The sequence below is a fragment of the Schistocerca serialis genome, chromosome 2, assembly GCF_023864345.2.
Source record: "Schistocerca serialis cubense isolate TAMUIC-IGC-003099 chromosome 2, iqSchSeri2.2, whole genome shotgun sequence".
NCBI lineage: Eukaryota > Metazoa > Arthropoda > Insecta > Orthoptera > Acrididae > Schistocerca > Schistocerca serialis.
In genome coordinates this window covers 537,915,306-537,938,800 of record NC_064639.1, presented here as the reverse complement: position 1 = coordinate 537,938,800, position 23,495 = coordinate 537,915,306, and the positions used below count along the sequence as shown (strand labels likewise).

The window sequence follows — 23,495 nt, the reverse complement described above, 5'->3', positions numbered from 1 at the left end:
TTGCCAAATTGGCAACAGGAGGTCGCGCGGAGACTGCGTTGTAAAGCAATGTAAACAGTGGCGGACAGATCATGAATCCGACTCCGCGTAATGATTACTGTAATAACGCTGACGGTAGGCAGGGTGCGAGTGCGCAACCGCAACCTAATGCGAATTATGAGCACGAACAACATGCGATACCGTGCAGCGCACATCACGAAGTGATGAATGTCCCAGAATGTAGCAATCAGACGTGCAAAAAAGAGGACAATGTAATAAAACACAGGACATTCCAACCTTTCAATAGCGAAAAACGAAATGTCCACCCTGTTGTATTTATTAAGAGCTTCAGGAATGTGTTTCCCAGGACATGGACGGAAAGACAAAGAATACAGTTCGTGGTCTCCTTTATTCAAGGTGACGCGGCACTGTGGGCCACCGACGTGTCCGAAAAATGTCTACGATACAACAGTTTGAAGGTGCTTTCTTGCAAAAATTCTGGTCCGATAGCGTCCAAGAAAGACTACGAAAGGAGTTGTACAGTCCAGAAATGTACAATCCTAAGATGGGAATGTTACGCAAATATTTCGAAAAGTATATAAACAAAACCAGGTACTGGGACGAGCCAATGTCCGATCGTGACGTAATCAGATTAATAAAAATGAAGTTGCCCAGTGAAATTAAAAGATATTTCGTCAATGTGCCGGAATCGATATAGAACAATTCATGGAAATAGTGGATTCTGTTGACTTATTGATCGAAGATATGAAAACCGAAAACAAGTGGAACCATGCAGGCTGTAATCAACAAAAAGCCGATTACAATGGCAGCCACAGTAATGGTAGTAACTTAGTACCAAATGGTAACGGGAATATGGAAGAGCACCGGCAACAGAATCGAGGCACAAACAGTGGCAATGGTTATAACGGCAACGGTTATAATCGTCAAAATCGAAAGAGACATCATGATGGACGTATGAGTAATGGATATAATGGTAACGGCAATCCGCAATGGCGGAACAACCGGAACCAGTGGCGTGGTTGTAATGAACCGACACCACAGTGGCAACAAAACACAGCGCCACAATGGAACGCCAACCCAGGTCCGTCACAGAACATGTCAGGGAGTTACAACCGACCACCGCAAAACCAGAGCCATACACAATATCAAAATACACCATCTGGGAGGCAGGGCGGCCAACCCAACAGTAGCAACAACAGCAACCAGAACCACAATGTGAGGTTAGTGGAAGTGACAGACAACTGTCAACCCACTAATGCTCATCCGTTAAATTAAAGACAGCCACAATACGCTCTCCGTTGTTGGCTGCAGGATGGTGTAGTGAGGGCACATTCACGGATGACAGCCATAAACTTTGTATGCTGAGATACAATGAAGGAACGAAAATAGAAAAGGAACTCGTAGACATACCGCAGAAATGTAACCGAACTGACAAAAGTGTTGTGCAGGCTATATTGCAAGCAGATATGTACGGAGCACCAATACAGATAATAGTAGATACCGGTGCGTCAACCAATGTCATGAGTGCAAATTTTTACAAGTACTTGAGTCAAAATAATAGAATACCAGTGTTGCCAGTGAAGAACTGTCGTGTTACAGGTGCAATAGGGGCACAATCTCATATCATAAAGCACCAGGTGCAAGTCGAGTTTACGGTAGGAAATGAAGCAATGAAAAGCTCGTTCCTACTAGTTAAAGGATTAGGTGTTGCTTGCATCCTGGGGATGGAATTTTTACGCCAGAGGGACGCAAAAATCGACCTCTTGTGCGGGAAAGTAAGCCTTATGAATGAGGGTAGACGTGTAGTTTTGCCGTTGTTGAGGACACGGGAAGTGCACGGTAAATATTGCCGGAACTTTCAGTCGAGATTCGAAGGAATACAGGTAATGAATTTATATTCTGACTTAAGTACAAGACAAGCATATTATAAAGAATTTATTACTGAAGATAAAGAGGAAAAAAGGAAACTGATAGCCATGAAAGTTAGGGAGTCAGAACATTTGACTGAAGCACAACAAAACGAATTGACTCAGCTACTTACAGATTATGAGAATGTGTTTTCGGAAAAACCCGGTGTTATCGAGGGCTACACCTATAACATCGAAGTGGTACCTCACGATACTTTCTGTCACGCAAACTACACCATCCCGTGGTCAAAGAAGGAGGCAGTTACGAAGGAAATGAGAAAAATGCTTGATTGGGGGATAATTGAACCATCTCTATCCCCGTACAGCAGTCCGCTCGTGGCCGTAGCGAAAGCGGACGGCAGTATACGTCTCGTGCTTGATGCGCGCGATATTAACAAAATAATTGTACCTGTCAGAACACGACCAGAAAACCTGGATGAACAGATACAGAAGTTTTATGGAGTTAAATATCTGACCTCTGTCGATATGCGTTCGTCGTATTGGCAAATCCCACTAACTGAATCATCAAGAAAGTACACTGCCCTTGTGTTTGCCGGCAGAAGTTACCAATCTATAAGTTTTATCATTTGGATTAAATGTTAGTGCAGGTGTGCTTCATTGCAGCGCTCGATAAAGTATTAGGACCGGATTTGTTGGACCGAGTAACGTTGTATGTCGATGACTTATTAATAGCTACTCCCGATTGGGAAAGCCACATGAACACGCTGAAATGCGTACTAAAAAGATTTTCTGATGTAGGCGTCACAGCAAACCTCGCAAAATCCAAATTTGGCAGGGAGAGAATAAAATTTCTTGGTCATGTAATATCACCTACAGGTATTGTGCCCGATCCGAAGAAAATGGCAGCAATTGAGAACTTCCCTCCTCCTAGAACCAAGAAACAGTTAAAGGCATTTCTGGGTCTAGTGTAATTTTTCAGACGATTCATACCTGACCAGCTTTTAAATGATAATACCCTGTTAAACTTGTTGAGAAAGAATACACCCTGGATATGGAATGAACTGTGCCAGCAGTCATTTGAGTAAATACGACAAGCCCTTCTAAATGCTAATCTACTGTCACATCCTGACATGTCAAAGGAATTTTGCCTTGCTACAGACGCCTCCACTGTCGGACTAGGCGCGTGTTTATTTCAAATCGATGAGGATGGTGGAAACAAGAACGTAAGAATAATCGGTTTCGCAAGCCGAGTGTTGTCAAGTTGTGAACGATCATATACAGTCACCGAATTCGAAACACTAGCAGTAGTATGGGCCATGAAGTTCAGATACTATGTGTACGGAAAAAAATGTAAAAATTTTCTGTGATCATCAGGCCTTAAGTTTTTTGCTGACATGCAAGTTAATGCACGGCAGGTTGACTAGGTGGGTGCTTGCTCTGCAGGAATACCAATTTCAAATAATGTATACAAAAGGTTGTGACAACGTAGTGCCTGATGCTTTGTCACGGTTGCCGCAAGGTCTGCCTGAGTTAACAACAATACTAGAACAGGCAACAGAGTACAAAATTTTAGTTATGAAAGACCCTACTTGTCGAAAAAAGTTCCTGCAGACGTGCAAGCAACTGCCTAGTTTACAGGACGAAGATCCCGCCTTGGGAAAAGTCAAACAAGAACTCCTATCTTCGGGTGGAAATCAGATAGGTAGCCATTATTCTGTGCAAAATCGGGTATTATATTACCGGAAGGACGTTAACATGGACTTGTGGTGTATCTGTGTACCGGAAGTATGTATCAGTGATTTAATCTGGCACGCGCACCTTTCGTGGGGGCACGTGGGTATTGGAATATGTAGAGCACTTCTTGCAAGACAGTGTCATTTTAAGAATATGAAAAGAATAATTCAGAATGTTGTAAGGACATGGGTAGTTTGTCAAAGGACGAAACCTACAAATCTGCCCACTATAAGTGAATTGCACCCTGTTGTTCCTAACAAACCATTACGACTAGTTTCTGTTGACATTCTAGGGCCACTACCCACTGGCAGAGGTGGTGTGAAATATGTATTTGCTGTATATGATGCCTTTTCCCAATTTCTAAAATTGTATCCTGTAAAAGCTTCAACGGCCACACCCCTCATTCAGAAATTACGAACAGATTATTTTGTTAATGTTGGCAAACCACAGATCATATTATCCGATAATGCCACCTATTTTACTGGTCTCAAATGGAAAACGTTTCTACAAGAGCAAGGTGTTAAACACATTTTTGGAGCTCGATTTCACCCGGAGAGCAGTCTTGTAGAGCGTACCTTTAAAGAGTTGAACAGGTTCATGAGAACTTACATTCCGAATCGCCACACCAAGTGGGCAGAATACGTTTCGACTTTTGAGGAACTCCACAATAGATTGCCACATTCAGCCACCGGTTATACTCCACTAGAAGTCATGTTTGGAAAGAATGAAACCGACAGCTGGCTGTCACCATTACCAACTGTACCACGACAAGTTGTACCTCACGAACAAATTATAGCTGAGACTTTGAATAACTTAACGAGGTGCGCGGAGCGCCGAAAGAAGAAGCATGACAAGAAAATAAAGAAGGTAACAGTGTATCAACCAGGTGACTTGGTGCTAATAAGGACTCATCCCAAGTCATCTCTGTTAGCGAAAAAGAATAAAAAATGGCAACTGGTGTATGCCGGGCCCTACAAAATCATAGACATACCACATGGATGTAGCTATTTTTTGGGTGACGTAGAATCGGAAGAGATTAAAGGACTCTATCCATACAAAGACTTAAAGAAGTTCGCTCAGTAGAGCAACGTTTACATTTGTGTGTAGTAGGTTAAGTTTAGAGTGTATTTTTTTTCTGTGTGTAAATGTTAAGATTTTAGTGTAAAATTTAAAGACAATGAGGCGCACAAGATTAGTGCGATTCAATTTTGTAGATGTTAAGGAATAATAGTATTTTTAAACAATTGCATTTTGAAAAAAGAAATGAACATAGATTTAAGAATATTTTTCAAATTTCATGTGTAACAATGCTTTGAAAAATATTAAAAAACAATTCAACAGCATTTAATGATGAAAGAATTTTTCATTAGTGTGTCATGAATATTTTTGAACTGTAGTAGTAATGCAACTTATGAAATTCAATATTATAGTGTATATGTTGTTCCATGTATTTATGTCTATATCGATCTTGAAATATGCTCAACCATAATTTACTAAACAATATCAGTGCAGGGTGTACATCACCCAAGGTACCTCATGTGTTGTGGACAAGGTACAAAGCAAATCAGTAAATGCGACTACCCCTAAGCACTGTTAAAATATATTGCCATCTGCTAAGGCAGAGATTTGCACGAATTTATCGTGTAAACAAAAGTCACAAATCTAACACTAATCTAGGAACTTGCACGCTAGGCCTAGATTATAAAATGTCTACAATAATGCGAGAGGCAAAGTTTTGTAAAGTCGAGCCTGGCTCTGGAGGGCATGTACGCAATGAGTGGGCAGACATGACATGGGGACTTACCTCAGATGAGACGGAAATACAAGTGTATAGTCAAAAAATCTGAAGGCAAGTACGACTCTAAGTGGAAAATGAAAAGAGACTATTAGTGCGAGAGACTGGTAAAATCCAGCACGAGCCAAAATCCAGTTCAGACTGAATGAAATATATTAGTGTTTGTGAACTAATCGAAACAATTACTTTAAACAGTGTGAAAAACTGTGAAGGTGAAACTGTGATATGGACAGTGAAGTGCTAGTATTGAACGTTCAACAGCGGTAAAGACGCCAAACGCCAATATTACGCACGAAAAACTGTGAATTTGCTTATAAATGTGAACTGTTAACGTGAAGTGAACCCACAGTCAATATTTTTGGGACAGACTGTAATTTTAGTGAGTACAACAATGCGAGATTGGAATGCGATGCGTGGACTGTTGCAAAACAGCGACCGCAGAAACGGCGAATGTTTGTGCTAAGCTCGTACTGGGACACTCACCAGTGCCTGCGAGTGCGGCGAAAACATAAATAATTGTATCAAGACAAAAACTGACATGTAATGGAAACAGTGGCGCATCAAAACTGCATTCACGGGAGAAGATCCAAGTCATGTATTCTGCAAGACAGTGCTGGCTTGACACTCGGAAACTGGCGAAAGCTTAACAACAAGTGCCACACTAATAAATGCTTCTTTCCCACAAGCGTAACCATCTGCAGCGGGAAACAAACATTACGTTGGTTGTATGTTTCATGTACTACGTCGGAGATGCGTAGCAGAGCTGACTCCTGCCAACAAGAGCGGGGGGCGAATATCATCCCACTCCGCCACGCTCGGGCGAGACAGAAGCGCATCACCAACGGTGCAGCCGATCAGCTGATTCTGACGTTCCGCGACGGCGAGAGAGACGCTGGCGTCGAGCGGGCGTTGACCTCTCCGCAGCCGCCGCGACCGCCGAGCACCGAACACACCAACCGACGCCGTCGCGAGCTAAACGTCGCGGCGTAGATCATCAACGACACCGCAATCAATTGTTATAATGACCTCATTTCTTTGCGTAGTGCAACAAAACATTATTTGCACATCCTGTACTCCAATGACATCCCAGAAACATTTAAGTGAAAGTGACCCAAGTAGTTAGTCTGTCGCTCCGCCGAGGTTTTCCCCAGGTTTCCCTACGGCCGCGCCAAATGGGGAGCGAACAGTTGACACCCCCGGGACTTCAAATATTCCGGACTAACTCGTGGTTGTATACCTTGAACCTCATCTGTATTACACTTGGTGGGCAACACACCTCAGTAATTTAACGATTTAAATATACGATGTGACATATGCAAACTGTGAAAGAAAAATCTGCGTGTGGACACTGTGGACATGAAAGAGGAAATATTTATGTCAAAAAACACGAACATTTTTTATGACATAAACATTTCGGAGGGGAATATAGCGTCCCCAATGCCATATTACGAAAAAACTTAAAAACAATATTTATAAAGAAGACATTCATAATTTGTAAGAGATTTTTTTTCATGTAGCCGTAAAATAATAATTTCTCTGTCCAAGTTTCAAATGCAAAGAAATAATTTATGACAAAATGATCTAAAGAGGTGACAAGATACACTCTTTTGTTAATTTTTTAGTCGTCTTCATTACTTCTTCTCTTGTCTTTATGGTGTACAGACGGACGTCTTGCGAGTGCTGGCAAATGTAAGCATATTTGTACGAGTTAAGCATATAATATACTGATTTAATGTTATTGTGCACTTTTAATTTGTAAGAGGTGATCCCGATTTCATGTCTGCCTTCCTTGAATTAACCTGCATTCAAGTAATTTACAGCTCAACAATCGCAGCGGCCGATGCAGCCAACGACGCCATTACGTGGCAATATTAACTTATGAAAAATTAGCGCAAGCGGAAAACTCGCCCGCTATTAGCATAATATTAATTTTTCTCCACAGCCGCCCGACGTTGCAGAAAATACTTAGCTTTAAGATTTTTATTTTCAGTACCATAGCCGAGAGCCAGAGACAGGACTCCGACTACAATACAATGGTTAACGTAGGTAAGAAAAATACTCTCGCGCATGTGTGGACCGCAATTTTAATTAATAACTAAAGTGAACTGACTAGCCGAGGAAATTAATATGAAAAGTTTATTACATTGTTCAACTTAAATATCATTTTTATTAAGGCCCACCACGTAAGTCGGCAACAATCAAAAAATAATAATAACAATAATAATAATATATTAAATTACGACGGCCGACGGACGCTAGAGGTGCAAGATGAATTTTAAGTTGAATATTCTAGCGAGTTGACACAATTATCTTCAAATGTTGCAAGTGTAACTAAAAAAAAAAAAAAAAGGAGAGCTAACAAATAAAATAAATAAAATGTATATTTCAATCTGAATGTAATGTAATTCACATGTCAGCACAATGATATTGAATGTAACGTAAAAAATTTACTATATTTTTCATTTAATTCTGTATATGTAGTATATGACAACAATGTAACTATCTCATGTAATGATTAATTGTAAATATTTGTATATTTATGTACTTACTGTATCAAGAAATGTATTTTAAGGAGATGTTAATGAGCTGCAAAGGACTTGTGCATGTAGCACATGATTCATATAAATGGAACTGAAAATGCAAAGAAAAAACCAACGTGATGGAACACTGGTTAAGAAATATTTACGTAGTGTCAATATGCTTTGAAGTGTATGGTGTTGTGGAAGCCGGCAGGTCTTCAGGTTGGTGTAAAAGACAAGCTCATCACCTGTCGTAGGCAGTGAGGTGTTTCCTGTGCCCTCATTGACCATTTATACCCCGGTAGACGCCACCAAAATTCGACTGCTGGAGATCACAATTTCGTGTTGACACATTGAACAAACTTTGGATTTTCTTCAAGTCACACGCAAGAGATCCAGGCAATACACACACACTCAGAATCCGATACTACGTTTAAAGACATTGGAGCAATATAATAGAAACATTTATTGTTCGAATTAATTCCATTGTAAACACGAATCATGTGAACTGAATTCAAACGCTGTGCTAAGCAACGCTAATACGCTGCAATTCAAAGACATTAATGTTACGACTCCTAAAGAAGAAGATACACACCAAAAAGACTGTATACAAAGACTGATATGCAAAGAGCATTGTGCTCAGAAATATTTTTTGTAATATGTAAATTTCTTATTTTCTCATATATGTATGTATCTATGTAAATTTTCTATACCGCCACGCTCGCTTGCGGAGCGTGTCAGTAGAGGAGGCATTGTAATGGTACTTTGACTTCCGCAAAGTTGTAATTTACGATCGCGCACGCAGAAGAGCGCTGCGCCAGCGACCGATTTTATAAATAATTTTGTTCCTTTTTTTTTACTTTTGCGAAGTTTTTTGCTTTGAAGAACTAATGGAGGACTCTCTCTCTCTTGTCTTGATACGAAAGACGTGTATTTTTCCGCGATGTGTTGAATGTGCTTTTGGTGAAAATTAAAATTACATTACAAAGCGATGTTGTTTCAATAGCTAATGAGGAGAAGATAATAAAAGGAAACGCTACAACACCATCGCAGGCACTCCTTCTGTGATGCAGCGTCAAGGGTAACCGCAGCCATGGTCTCCGAGCTGATAGTCCATGTTGCTGCAAACGTCGTCTAACTCTTCGTGCAGATGGTTATTGTCTTCCAAACGTCCCCATCTGTTGATTCATGGATCGAGACATGGCTGCGCGATCCGTTACAGCCATGCGGATAAGATGTCTGTCATCTCGACTTCTAGTGATACGAGGTCGTTGGGATCCAGCACGGCGTTCCGTATTACCCTACTGAACCCAACGATTCCATATTCTGCTAACAGTTATTAGATCTCGAACAACGCGAGCAGCAATGTCGGGATAAGGTAAACCGCAATCGCGATAGGCTACAATCCGACCTTTATCAAAGTCGTAAACGTGATGGTACGCATTTCTCCTCCTTACACGAGGCATCACAACAACGTTTCACCAGGCAACGCCGGTCAACTGTTTGTGTATGAGAAATCGGTTGGAAACTTTCCTCATGTCAGCACGTTGTAGGTGTCGCCACCGGCGCCAACCTTGTGTGAATGCTCTGAAAAGGTAGTCATTTGCATATCACAGCATCTTCTTCCTGTCGGTTAAATTTCGTGTCTGTAGCACGTCATCTTCGTGGTGTAGCAATTTTAATGGCCAGTAGTGTAGATAACTATTCTCCAGTTTCCTTTATAATGTCTTCCTTAACCCATCCTAGAGTTGGGATAATACTGCAACGAGGAGTTGACCCGTGACTTCTTCACTCTTAAACCTTGATTTTCTGATCATCGGAATGTTCTTCTCCATGAAACTAATGCGTCGATCGTCTCACCGAGTCTGGCGACTTGCTGCTCTCTCCTCCTCGTGACACAGGTTTTCTACTATCCTCGGTGGTATTAATAATAATTAAAAAGAGGAAAAATAAATCAGAGTTGCGACACCTGCCTCTACCACTCCCTTTGAGTGCCAGGAAGGTTCCTTCAAAAAATGTTAAAAATAAAAAATATTAGAGTCCTGGCCCAACACAATTTTTCATTGACGTCATTTCATTATACAGGTGGGGGTGGTTCATATTCGAACTGCGAATCCATTTCATATCTTAAATGTTTGGTGAACAGTCTAGTCTGCTATCTAAATTATGAGGGAAGAAATTAACGTGTTGGTAGAGCGGCTGGCTCATGCTTATTTTCGTTTTAAGCTGGCCATACTGCCATCGTTATTCTTTAGTCTAGTCCTGTCATTTTATCTCAGGACCTGCAATAACTTTTAAAATATTAGAACACAGGTCATATTTAGAGTTTTATGTACTGAATGGCAGTTTGTAGTTGCGTTGGTGAATGGGAGTGAAAACAGAGGAACAGAGTATGTGTCATTGTGACTAAGCATGCATCACATGCGATTTTTTGTACTTTTACACATTTCAAAACATTCGTCTTTAAAAAATTAAATAAATGTGATAACCATGCCAATGAACACCAAAAGACATAAAAATACACAAAAGTACTTATTAACTACGTCATTAATGACTATTACTTTGCTACGTTTTGTGAAGTGCTCAACTTCACACTTCTCTGCATTAGCAGCTTGTTGCCAGTGTTCGCATTTGACAGATCCGGTTCGACTTTACTCTCTCTTTTCTTTTTTTGCGAATATCGTTTCCTCATAAATGACCACTCCACCTGCGAACATTCTAAAATTGCACCTGATACTATTCCCTCTGTCGGTATGTATAACGTAAACAGTTATGACGTTGCTGTACTTTCCTGCTACATATCCGAAGTTGTATTTGAGGCAAGATAAGTGCTCCAGTCGGACTGTCACAAAGACTTGAATCCAGTCTCATATCTGGCTAAATACCCCATACAAATGCCAGTTCCTTAGCTGCAGTCGGTAGGAGGCTCAATCGAAAGGCATCAGAGCTCTTATAAACAGCCCCTCCATCAGGGCGTGGCGACATACTCAATATACTTTACTGAAAATTCTGAACGGTTTCTGAAATAAAATTGGTTTAGAGACTTTAAAAATCCAGAAATTTATTTCCAACCATGTCTTCGCTTATCCAGTGAATTTTCTGGATAACGGATAAGCAGAAATCTGGCGCCACCAACTCTGGTCCATCGGAGGGCTGAAACATAAACGAAATTAAAGTTAATTGCCTGAGATTGTAAACGTACTGAGAAACTGGAATCATACAAGACGTAATTACACTACCGGCCATTCAAATTGCTACACCACGAAGATGACGTGCTACAGACGCGAAATTTAACCGACAGGAAGAACATGCTGTGATATGCAAATGATTACCTTTTTAGAGCATTCAAACAAGGTTGGCGCCGGTGGCGACACCTACAACGTGCTGACATGAGGAAAGTTTCCAACCGATTTCTCATACACAAACAGTTGACCGCCGTTGCCTGGTGAAACGTTGTTGTGATGCCTCGTGTAAGAAGGATAAATGCGTACCATTACGTTTCCGACTTTGATAAAGGTCGGATTGTAGCCTATCGCGATTGCGGTTTATCGTATCGCAACATTGTTGCTCGCGTTGGTCGACATCCAATGACTGTTAGCAGAATATGGAATCAGTAGGTTCAAGAGGGTAATACGGAACGCCGTGCTGGATCCCAACGGCCTCATATCACTAGCAGTGGAGATGACAGGCATCTTATCCGCATGGCTCTAACGGATCGTGCAGCCTCGTCTCGATCCCTGAGTCAACAGATGAGGACGTTTGCAAGACAACAACCATCTGCATGAACAGTTCGACGACATTTGCAGCAGCATGGGCTATCAGCTCGGAGATCATGGCTGCATTTACCCTTGACGCTGCAGCACAGACAGGAGCGCCTGTGATGGTGTACTCAACGACGAACCTGGGTGCACAAATGGCAAAACGTCGTGTTTTCGGATGAATCTAGGTTCTGTTTACAGCATCACGATGGTCGCATCCGAGTTTGGCGACATTGCGGTGAACGCACATTGGAAGCGTGTATTCGTCATCGCCATACTGGCGTGTCACCCGGCGTGATGGTATGGGGTTCCATTGGTTAAACGTCTCGGTCACCTCTTGTTCGCATTGATGGCACTTTGAACTGAACGTTACATTTCAGATGTGTTACGATCCGTGGCTCTACCCTTCATTCGATCCCTGCGAAACCTCACATTTCAACAGGATAAAGCACGACCGCATGTTGCAGGTCCTGTACGGGCCTCTCTGGATACAGAAAATATTCGACTGCTGCCCTGGCCAGCACATTCTCCAGATCTCTCACCAATTGAAAACGTCTGGTCAATGGTGGCCGAACAACTGGCTCGTCACAATACACCAGTCACTACTCTTGATGAACTGTGATATCGTGTTGAAGCTGCATGGGCCGCTGTACCTGTACACGCATCCAGGCTCTGTTTGACTCAATGCCCAGGCGTATCGATGCCGTTATTATGGCCAGAGGTGGTTGTTCTGGGTACTGATTTCTCAGGACTATGCACCCAAATTGCGTGAAAATATAATTACATGTCAGTTCTAGTATAATATATTTGTCCAATGAATACCCGTTAATCATCTGCATTTCTTCTTGGTGTAGCAATTGTAACGGCCAGTACTGTAATCTCGTTGTTTCCATTAAAGAGCGTGATAATTAATACAGAGAATTCAGGTATACTCGTTTCATTTACGCATTCGTAAGGTATAACCATTACAGAGGTGAATCGTTTACGATGAACCGTTCAAACAGGAAAAGAACAGAAGCTTTTCAACTGTGATGCTACAGAAGAATGTGGAAGATTAGATGAGTAGATCGAGCGGTACTGTATCGAATTAGAGAAAAACAAAATTAATAGCACAACTTGACTAAAAGAAAGTATCAGTTGACAGGACACGTCCTGAGGCATGACGGTATTGTCAGTTTGGTAAAGAAAGGAAAATGCTGCTGATTGTAGGCTTAAGGATACTAAACATCTAAGGTCATCAGTCTCCCACTGATTACGCCCGGCTAACACTTCCCCTCCCGGTACGGAGTCATTCCATATACTATATACGGTATGAAGTTTCAAAAGAAACTAGGTTGCAGTATCTATTCGGAGTTGAAAACGTTCCACAGGATAGATCAGCATAGAGAGTTGCATCAATGCAGTCTTCTGACCGAACACCACAACAGCAACGACAACCATTGTTGGTTGATCCTGAGAATGCCCACTTGTGTGTTTCGTTACATATTCCCTATGGCTGTGTGGCAGAACCTAGTTGGAAGAATTGCCCAATTTTATACTGTTGCCTGAAGAACGTCGGATTGAAGTTTCGATAACCTACAGGGACAATGTTTCCATACGGCCACTTCTTGGAGAAGTGAGGTTACTGGGAAGTGTGTGATTGTGGAGTGGAAGAGCAGACAACGTTTATAATGTGGTGTGCAAGATTTACATGACGTGAAACCGAGTCCTGCGATCTGGTTTTCAAATTTAAACATTGTGTATGTATACTGCAGGTTTCTATAATCGGAGTTACTCACGGAGGTCCTGTGTGGGCTGTAATTATCGTATGGCAGCGAGATTTGGTGGATATTCTAAACCGTTAATGCGAACCAATCTACAACACAAAAATTTGTTCGAATCTCGGCCACCTGGTGAAAACCTCGTCGACCTCTTTGGTGCTCATACTGAACAAATTGTGTAAGCCACAATTAATAATAAAATCAGCATTATGCCTCTCTCACTTGTTTGAACTTTTCCGCCCACATCCCATTCCTAATCCATAATATGTAGAAATGTATCTACGTGTGTTTCTTACATTGACAGCGTCAGATTTGCATCTGGTAGCTAAAACTGGAACTAATCGTTTCCAGCGTAGATCGGCTCCTCGTTACAGCATTAGAATATCTACCAACTTTCGCTGCCATACGATAACTACAGCCCACACTGGACTGTGAGGAGCTGAACTTCAATTATAATTACCCATTATATGTTCAGTAATACCATACAAAACTAATGGAATAATAATTTAGACAGAAAAGGTTAAGGATGTCAGACCGTTTAGAGTCTTGGAGAAACTGTGATAAAAGTGCTTTCGCAAGGAAAAGTTGAAATTAATTACTATTTTGAAACATTGGCAGAAAAAAGTGGTTAGGTATTGTACCGAAAGAATCAACTGCGCATTGCGTGAAGAGCCCGAGCAAAATACACAGCTACATATTTTGAGACAATCAGAGACAACGAAGAATATCAGATGAAATTAGTACCGGTAGCTGAGGGAATTTGAACATTCGAATTTCAATTACTTTGTTGGATGAGCCCAGGGTGGATCTTGGCACTGCAATTAAGACTCTCACGAGTAGGAGAAAGTGGGAACAGTGCCACTCAAATAACAGTCCTTCCATTTAACATGGAAATTACAAGTTACTGGAGAGAAAATTATCAGTAGATAACTCTAAAAATTAATCGACAGGAAAGGACAACGAGTAAATTATCTTGTTTGTTAGATCTACATCTGCAGCCATACTCCGCAAGCCACCTGACGGTGTGTGGCGGAGGGTACCTTGAGTACCTCTATCGGTTCTCCCTTCTATTCCAGTGTCGTATTGTTCGTGGAAAGAAAGATTTTCGGTATGCCTCTGTGTGAGCTCTAATCTCTCTGATTTTATCCTCATGGTCTCTTCGCGAGATATACTCAGGAGGGAGCAATATACTGCTTGACTCCTCGGTGAAGGTATGGTCTCGAAACTTCAACAAAAGCCCGTACCGAGCTACAGAGCGTCTCTCTTGCAAAGTCTTCCGCTGGAGTTTATCTATCATCTCCGTAACGCTTTCGCGATTACTAAATGATCCTGTAACGAAGCGAACTGCTCTCCGTTGGATCTTCTCTATCTCTTCTATCAACTCTATCTGGTACGGATCCCACACTGGTGAGAAATATTCAAGCAGTGGGCGAACAAGTGTGCTGTAACCTACTTCCTTTGTTTTCGGATTGCATTTCCTTAGGATTCTTCCAATGAATCTCAGTCTGGCATCTGCTTTACCGACAATTAATTTTATACAGTCATTCCATTTTAAATCACTCCTAATGCCTACCCCCAGATGTTGTTGTTGTGGTCTTCAGTCCTGAGACTGGTTTGATGCAGCTCTCCATGCTACTCTATCCTGTGCAAGCTTTTTCATCTCCCAGTACCTACTGCAACCTACATCCTTCTGAATCTGCTTAGTGTATTCATCTCGTGGTCTCCCTCTACGATTTTTACCCTCCACGCTGCCCTCCAATACTAAATTGGTGATCCCTTGATGCCTCAGAACATGCCCTACCAACCGATCCCTTCTTCTGGTCAAGTTGTGCCACAAACTTCTCTTCTCCCCAATCCTATTCAATACTTCCTCATTAGTTACATGATCTACCCATCTAATCTTCAGCATTCTTCTGTAGCACCACATTTCGAAAGCTTCTATTCTCTTCTTGTCTAAACTATTTATCGTCCATGTTTCACTTCCATACATGGATACACTCCATACGAATACTTTCAGAAATGACTTCCTGACACTTAAATCAATACTGGATGTTAACAAATTTCTCTTCTTCAGAAACGCTTTCCTTGCCATTGCCAGTCTACATTTTATATCCTCTCTACTTCGACCATCATTAGTTATTTTGCTCCCCAAATAGCAAAACTCCTTTACTACTATAAGTGCCTCATTTCCTAATCTAATTCCCTCAGCATCACCCGACTTAATTAGACTACATTCCATTATCCTTGTTTTGCTTTTGTTGATGTTCATCTTATATCCTCCTTTCAAGACACTGTCCATTCCATTCAACTGCTCTTCCAAGTCCTTTGCTGTCTCTGACAGAATTACAATGTCATCGGCGAACCTCAAAGTTTTTATTTCTTCTCCATGAATTTTAATACCTACTCCGAATTTTTCTTTTGTTTCCTTTACTGCTTGCTCAATATACAGATTGAACAACATCGGGGAGAGGCTACAACCCTGTCTTACTCCCTTCCCAACCACTGCTTCCCTTTCATATCCCTCGACTCTTATAACTGCCATCTGGTTTCTGTACAAATTGTAAATAGCCTTTCGCTCCCTGTATTTTACCCCTGCCACCTTTAGAATTTGAAAGAGAGTATTCCAGTCAACATTGTCAAAAGCTTTCTCTAAGTCTACAAATGCTAGAAACGTAGGTTTGCCTTTCCTTAATCTTTCTTCTAAGATAAGTCGTAAGGTCAGTATTGCCTCACGTGTTCCAGTGTTTCTACGGAATCCAAACTGATCTTCCCCGAGGTTGGCTTCTACTAGTGTTTCCATTCGTCTGTAAAGAATTCGTGTTAGTATTTTGCAGCTGTGACTTATTAAGCTGATAGTTCGGTAATTTTCACATCTGTCAACACCTGCTTTCTTTGGGATTGGAATTATTATATTCTTCTTGAAGTCTGAGGGTATTTCGCCTGTTTCATACATCTTGCTCACCAGATGGTAGAGTTTTGTCAGGACTGGCTCTCCCACGGCCGTCAGTAGTTCCAATGGAATATTGTCTACTCCGGGGGCCTTGTTTCGACTCAGGTCTTTCAGTGCTCTGTCAAACTCTTCACGCAGTATCGTATCTCCCATTTCATCTTCATCTACATCCTCTTCCATTTCCATAATATTGTCCTCAAGTACATCGCCCTTGTATAGACCCTCTATATACTCCTTCCACCTTTCTGCTTTCCCTTCCTTGCTTAGCACTGGGTTTCCATCTGAGCTCTTGATATTCATACAAGTCGTTCTCTTATCTCCAAAGGTCTCTTTAATTTTCCTGTAGGCGGTATCTATCTTACCCCTAGTGAGATAGGCCTCTACATCCTTACATTTGTCCTCTAGCCATCCCTGCTTAGCCGTTTTGCACTTCCTGTCGATCTCATTTTTGAGACGTTTGTATTCCTTTTTGCCTGTTTCACTTACTGAATTTTTATATTTTCTCCTTTCATCAATTAAATTCAATATTTCTTCTGTTACCCAAGGATTTCTACTAGCCCTCGTCTTTTTACCTACTTGATCCTCTGCTGCCTTCACTACTTCATCCCTCAAAGCTACCCATTCTTCTTCTACTGTATTTATTTCCCCCATTCCTGTCAATTGCTCCCTTATGCTCTCCCTGAATCTCTGTACAACCTCTGGTTCTTTTAGTTTATCCAGGTCCCATCTCCTTAAATTCCCACCTTTTTGCAGTTTCTTCAGTTTTAATCTACAGGTCATAACCAATAGATTGTGGTCAGAGTCCACATCTGCCCCTGGAAATGTCTTACAATTTAAAACCTGGTTCCTAAATCTCTGTCTTACCATTATATAATCTATCTGATACCTTTTAGTATCTCCAGGGTTCTTCCATGTATACAACCTTCTTTCATGATTCTTAAACCAAGTGTTAGTTATGATTATGTTGTGCTCTGTGCAAAATTCTACCAGGCGGCTTCCTCTTTCATTTCTGTCCCCCAATCCATATTCACCTACTATGTTTCCTTCTCTCCCTTTTCCTACACTCGAATTCCAGTCACCCATGACTATTAAATTTTCGTCTCCCTTCACAATCTGAATAATTTCTTTTATTTCATCATACATTTCTTCAATTTCTTCGTCATCTGCAGAGCTAGTTGGCATATAAACTTGTACTACTGTAGTAGGTGTGGGCTTCGTATCTATCTTGGCCACAATAATGCGTTCACTATGCTGTTTGTAGTAGCTTACCCGCATTCCTATTTTCCTATTCATTATTAAACCTACTCCTGCATTCCCCCTATTTGATTTTGTGTTTATAACCCCCAGATAATTTATGGAATTAACTGCTTCCAGTTGCTGACCTGCTGTATTGTAGCTAAATTTTTTATAGAAATGGGGCCCCTCCACACCCGTACCAACGTGGTGACCAAACCAAAAGTTCTACTGTCACCTCCGTCAACATGTTAGTTATCTAGTAAATGGATCACAGGATGCTGGGCTGTGATGTTATCCGTGCGTCTGGGTAAGACTACGCATTAACACGGTCCATCAGGTGATAGATAGTGGACGAAACGCGAGTGAGGGTAGCAATTTGAAGAGCAGAGGGAAAAAAGTGCCAAGGCTCGTGCCTTGGGAAACAAACATCTGCGACAATGGGATGGGTAGTAAGAGCAGTAGTGGCTTACTAGCTGCGATAGTTCATGCAAGGTTGGGTTTGTTAGTATGGGTATCATGCATCATTACCGTGGTAAGCGATGACGATGTATCCCAGTTGCTGCAGCCGCTACATTCCTGGAACAATTAAGATCGTTATACAGTAGTGGGAGATCGGCCATAGATCATCTCACTGTGTGGGGGATGTGTGAAGCTTTTCTGCATGCAGTGTACGGTACGGCTTCCCTGCGTGGTGCCAGTTATTCGGCAGTGTATTCCAGCTGGATATCCAGTAATGGTGTCTGATTAACAGGGGCTCACGTGTACCGTTGTGTTTGCGTGTGCTTGGCCATAGATATTAGGTCCTTACAAGTATGTCTTTTGGTCTTCTGGTCTTTTATGTTCCCATCTACGGTTGTGGTCGTAGTTCCCCAGATTCAGAATAAACGGGTTCTGCGAATGTCTGGAGTTTCTGTACAGTCTTGTGGTGAGTTTGTGGATTACCTCCTTGAGAGTCTCAAGTCGGTATTCCCAGTGAAGGTCCGCGATGCGTGTGTATCGTAGAGCATTGCTTATGATTTTGAGTACTTTGTTTTGTATGAGCTGCAGACGGCGCAGCGTGTAGGCGCATCGTATCCCCAGACAGGAGCTGCGTACGTCATCAGGGGTCGAATAAGTGTCATGTACATGGACCTCGATACCGTTCTGTTCAGTATGCTACGCCTGTTGAGCATAGGGTAGAGCTGTTTGAGCCTCGCGCTAGCTCGGTTGGTCATGCGCTGTATGTGGTCCCCCCAGAGTAATTTCCGGTCCAGCCAGACACAAAGGTATTTGACTTTCTCACGGAAACGTATTGGGCGTGCATGTAGAGTTATTGGTCTGCAGTATCGGTGTTTGCGCAGTTGCTTCGGTCTTCTAGTGAACAGAACGGCTTCGCACTTGTCGACGTTTACTCTAACACGCCATTTCTCCACCCAAGGCTCAGCCACTCTGAGTGCAGTCTGTAGGCGTGACGTAATGTTTGATGGTTTCCAATCTTGCGCGAGGATGGTTGTGTCATCCGCGTAGATTGCCATCGTTGTGTTGTGTGTGGTTGGGAGATCGTTTATGTAGAGGTTAAACAGCAGGGGCCCTAGGATGCTTCCCTGGGGTACTCCCGCGTGTATACCGTGTCGTGTTGAGGTGTTGATTGTTTTCCCTGCACGTCAGTGTTGAAACTCCTGTCTGTGAGGTATGAGTGTATTAGACGCACCAGCCCGTCGGGGACTAACATGTCTGTTGCAGCGTCGCCGACACAGATTGTCAGCGAACCCAGGTGGAGAACTGCTGACCTGCTTCTTTCGTGGAAGGTCCAGGGCTCGCTCACCCCGAAGACGGCGATGGCGTCGCAGTAGGAGTTGCCCGCGTGGCTGGGGTACTGCAGCACCACCCTGTCCTCCGGCTTGGCTATCTCCCGGTTTCTCAGCAGCCGCACCGCCGCACTCACACGCGCCTCCACCTGATTACATTAGGCGTATTTCTTGTTCCATAGTTCCGTGGTGAGAAGATTGAGAACTTGGCACGAAACGAGAATACATAATAAATTTTTGCAAAGAAAGAAAAGAAAGAGATATACTGGAGTTCCTTCCACAGATCCAAAATGAAATGGTCGTCATGCATGTAGAATCAGTACTTACATTACAAATGCAAAAGTAACTCTGTCCGTTAAGCGTTCACGACTAAATTACTGACCGATTTCGATGAAATTTTGTATGAAGATAGCCTGAACGCTGAGGAAGGACATAGTCTACGTTAGAAAGTAAAAAATACAAAATAAAAATAAAATAAAAAATCTGCTTCTAACAGGGAATCCTTTGAGTGCGAGGTCACAAAAGGCCAATGGTGTTTACAGCATTCAACGCAGCACGTACTGTCCAGCATCCAACCATAATACTGGCTGCTAATGGGAACAGTGGATGGGGCTGTAGATATCCAGTGCAGAGGATAGCATGAGGCTGTGGAGCGTAATTGAACTGCGTAGTCCACAAGTAACTCACAGCGGTGATACCGACCTAGTCCTGTTGACACAAAGCAGAGCAATGGCAACGATAAACAAAGCAAACTTTGCATTACCTGTACATCTACAACAGTTGCCGAAGTTGACATTTCGTCATAAAGGAAACCAAGGAATTTCGCAGAGTCAGAAAGAAGTTGCAGACGAAATATTAGCGTTTCTGCAAGATAAGTCAGTGGAGTGTGTGGTGTCGTACACGCCCGACTGTGCAGAAAACGTACATGAGGGATGCACTGATGATAACACATGCTTAACAAGTGAAACTGATACTGAAACAGGTGTCAAGCATTATAGTTCATCATCCATGTTGGACAGGGAGCTGCAAATCCTCTCTCCAGGAAACGTACTAAAGGACAATCGTTGTCTAACGAGCAGGTGCAAAAGATAATTACATAAGTAGTGAGGTAAACTTCATATCACTCCATTCTACATTGTTGTCAAATTGATTCAAGATGGAATGGCGGTGTCACCCCGCTCTGCATTGTTGCCAAATTTATAATTCCCTTTTAACCTATTGTTCTGTTTTGATAGACAGCTCCTTTACCAATTATTGTACGCCACTGTATATCAAACTGACAGCAAATTAATTAATTAATCGCCCCCACACCCCTGATGACGTCACGGGTTTTCCCCAGCAGGCACATGGGGCCCCTTACCCATCCCCTCCTCTTCCCATGTGAGAGTATGCAGACCTAGGTTTCCCTCAGAATTCAGCCCTATAGAAGCGTTCCTATTGGCTCCTGCAAAATTAGTGGGCGGGTGCTTCGTTAACTCTAATGGGAATCCCTGGAGGGAAGACGATGTCATTTTCAAAGAACCCTTTTGCATTTCGCATTAGGATGTTGAAGATGAGATTCGAGAAATTAACGCTCATAGGGAGACACATAGGTAGTCTTTTCCCCTTGCTCTATTTACGAGTGGAATAGGAAAGGGAATGACTAGTAGTGGTTCCGGGCACCCTCCACTAAACACTGTACTATGGTTTGTAAAGTAATTAGATAGATGTAAATGAAAATTTAGTCTACCTGCTGAGATGTCGGTCGATCCATTTACAGGCACACAATACTCACGTAATAATGTTGTCGCTTATTTATCGAGAAAGCAAAACACGAAACTTCTGCTGCTGATTGTCTCTCTGTAGAAACCTTCGTATTAGCCCCTAATTTTCCCAGTGGAGTCACTTCACGAGACGTAAGTGAGAGGTTGTAATATATTCGCCCACAATGCTTAGAAGAAACGGTATAGAACTCACCTCTCAACTCCCCTTTGATCAAGGTATCGCTTACCTGTCGTATTCTCGCGAATCTTTCAATCTACGATATATAGCATTTGAATCCAACTGATTTCAAAAAAATGGTTCAAATGGCTCTGAGCACTATGCAACTTAACTTCTGAGGTCATCAGTCGCTTAGAACTTAGAACTAATTAAACCTAACTAACCTAAGGACATTACACACATCCATGCCCGAGGCAGGATTCTAACCTGCGACCGTAGCGGTCGCTCGGCTCCAGACTGTAGCGCCTAGAACCGCACGGCCACTTCGGCCGGCAACTGATGTCAATGAGTCCCCCTCCAACTTACAGACCACTGCTATTTCTCTTGAAATTCCATCACGTTCCAACAGAACTGTTCCATTAGTTAGAAGGCTGACAGGTAGAGAGCTATAAAAACGAGAAAAATAGCATACTAATGTACAGGAGGAAATTCAGACACATGTAGAGTATATGCGGACAGTACATAGAAATTAAGAAGCACAGCACCCACAATTCATCGATATCGAATCACGGTCTATAATTATCACTCTGTATATGTCCTAATCTCATTTATGTCGTTCCTATGACTACCACGCCAGAAATACGACAGTAATGGCGACCGGGTCTTCATTGACAGCACAGTGTGTCTCTCTCTCTCCTCTCGTTATTTTTGTAACAACCAGTGGGGTCAAACTACGAACAATAAAACCTTGGCTAAAGTTACCCAGTGGAGAACTCTGTAAGATTTTACTGCATCTCTCTCTTCCAATACATCAGGGAAACAAATACACTCTGCGTGTTGACATCGACCATATGTCTCTGTTGGTCCACCACCGCCAGGGACATCGGCTGGTACATATTTTTCAATGTCAATAAACTCTACCAACAGCCGTATACTTTAATATATTTTATTTTATTCTGAAAGCAGTCAGTTTTGGTAATTCATTTTGCCATCTTCAGGACACATACACTTTTTTTTTTTTCAAATCAGCGAACTTATAGCGCCATAAAACTGGCTATTGTGAATTCAAATCGTCGGACAGATGCTTCATACGAAGACGTGACAGCAAGACGAAGACATAACCTCTAAAAATACGTCTATCGGTCCATTGGAGTAGGTAGGCAGTGATAAAAGTTGTTTCCATAGATCTGGGTAAAATTTTGCTGCCTGTAATGGAGGAACACTATATCGACGGTTAAATTGTTTCATAAGGGGTTTGATACATTGTTTTTTTCTATAACATAGCGAAGCAAGGTATGACTACTGCTGCGTAGACAGCCAAACATTTTGTTTTTCTCCCATGACTTCAACGTCTGTGTCAGGGGCTAAATCGACATTAACATGTTTTGATCCATTAGCTTTGATAGAAAGCTGGACTATGCTGGTCCCACAACACACAGGATTGTTGAAATAAAAAGATGGAGGTGGTGTTTGTTATTGACAAATATGTGGAGGACATCGCAACACATGGAAACTGGAAGAGCAAGCAGCACTGTGGAGCACTTCCAGACAGCTGCCCATAGCTGATGACTTCTACATTTAATCTCATAGTGACTGGCTCGCAGATGTCTCGGTGTTCTGTTTCAAAGACACTAGAGCATTGATCTCTCATATTGGAGCCATGTACGCGATCACTCTTTCGGTGCTGGCAATCCCTGGGGGGTGTTACTCCCACCAAGACACTCTCCATCTCAAACAATTGGTGTCAGTCAATCATTATACGGGAATCAACAGTATATCGGTGGATGTATGGGATGGAAAAGACACCGTCGATGTACTGTAATCCACAGTTGATAGTGCGACCTACTTGTAATTTCAATGCCAACCAGTGACGCAGCTGCATGCTTCTCAATTTCTGTATCATCGCTAAACCACCCCTCCACTACTTTGCGAGTTCCATATACCAGACTGCGAATATATATATAGATGACTGCAGTGTGTTCATTCATTGTTATACAAAATTAGTGAATAACAGTCTAGATAGCAATAGTTGTTTTATTTGAAATAACCGGTTTCGGCCTGGTCTTAGGCCATCTTCATAATAACATTGCCAAGGTTAGAAATCATACTAGTTACATAAAAAAGTCAGTGACTTAAAATAAAGTAATTTATATTTATTAAAATCGAAG

At 42.0% G+C, this 23,495-nt stretch overlaps 1 protein-coding gene across 1 annotated transcript in view; it reads right to left on the bottom strand.

Annotated features, from left to right (window-relative positions):
* Nucleotides 1-10,957: 10,957 nt before the first annotated feature.
* Nucleotides 10,958-23,495, bottom strand: part of LOC126456185 (pyruvate kinase PKLR-like) — a 151,393-nt gene continuing 138,855 nt past the window's right edge. The window contains exons 7-8 of the mRNA XM_050091939.1: nucleotides 19,390-19,556; nucleotides 10,958-11,069 (exon numbers count right to left, since the gene is read on the bottom strand). Of these exons, the coding sequence (XP_049947896.1) occupies nucleotides 11,000-11,069; nucleotides 19,390-19,556 (237 nt within the window). The 3' untranslated portion in view covers nucleotides 10,958-10,999. The remainder of the gene's footprint in view (nucleotides 11,070-19,389; nucleotides 19,557-23,495) is intronic.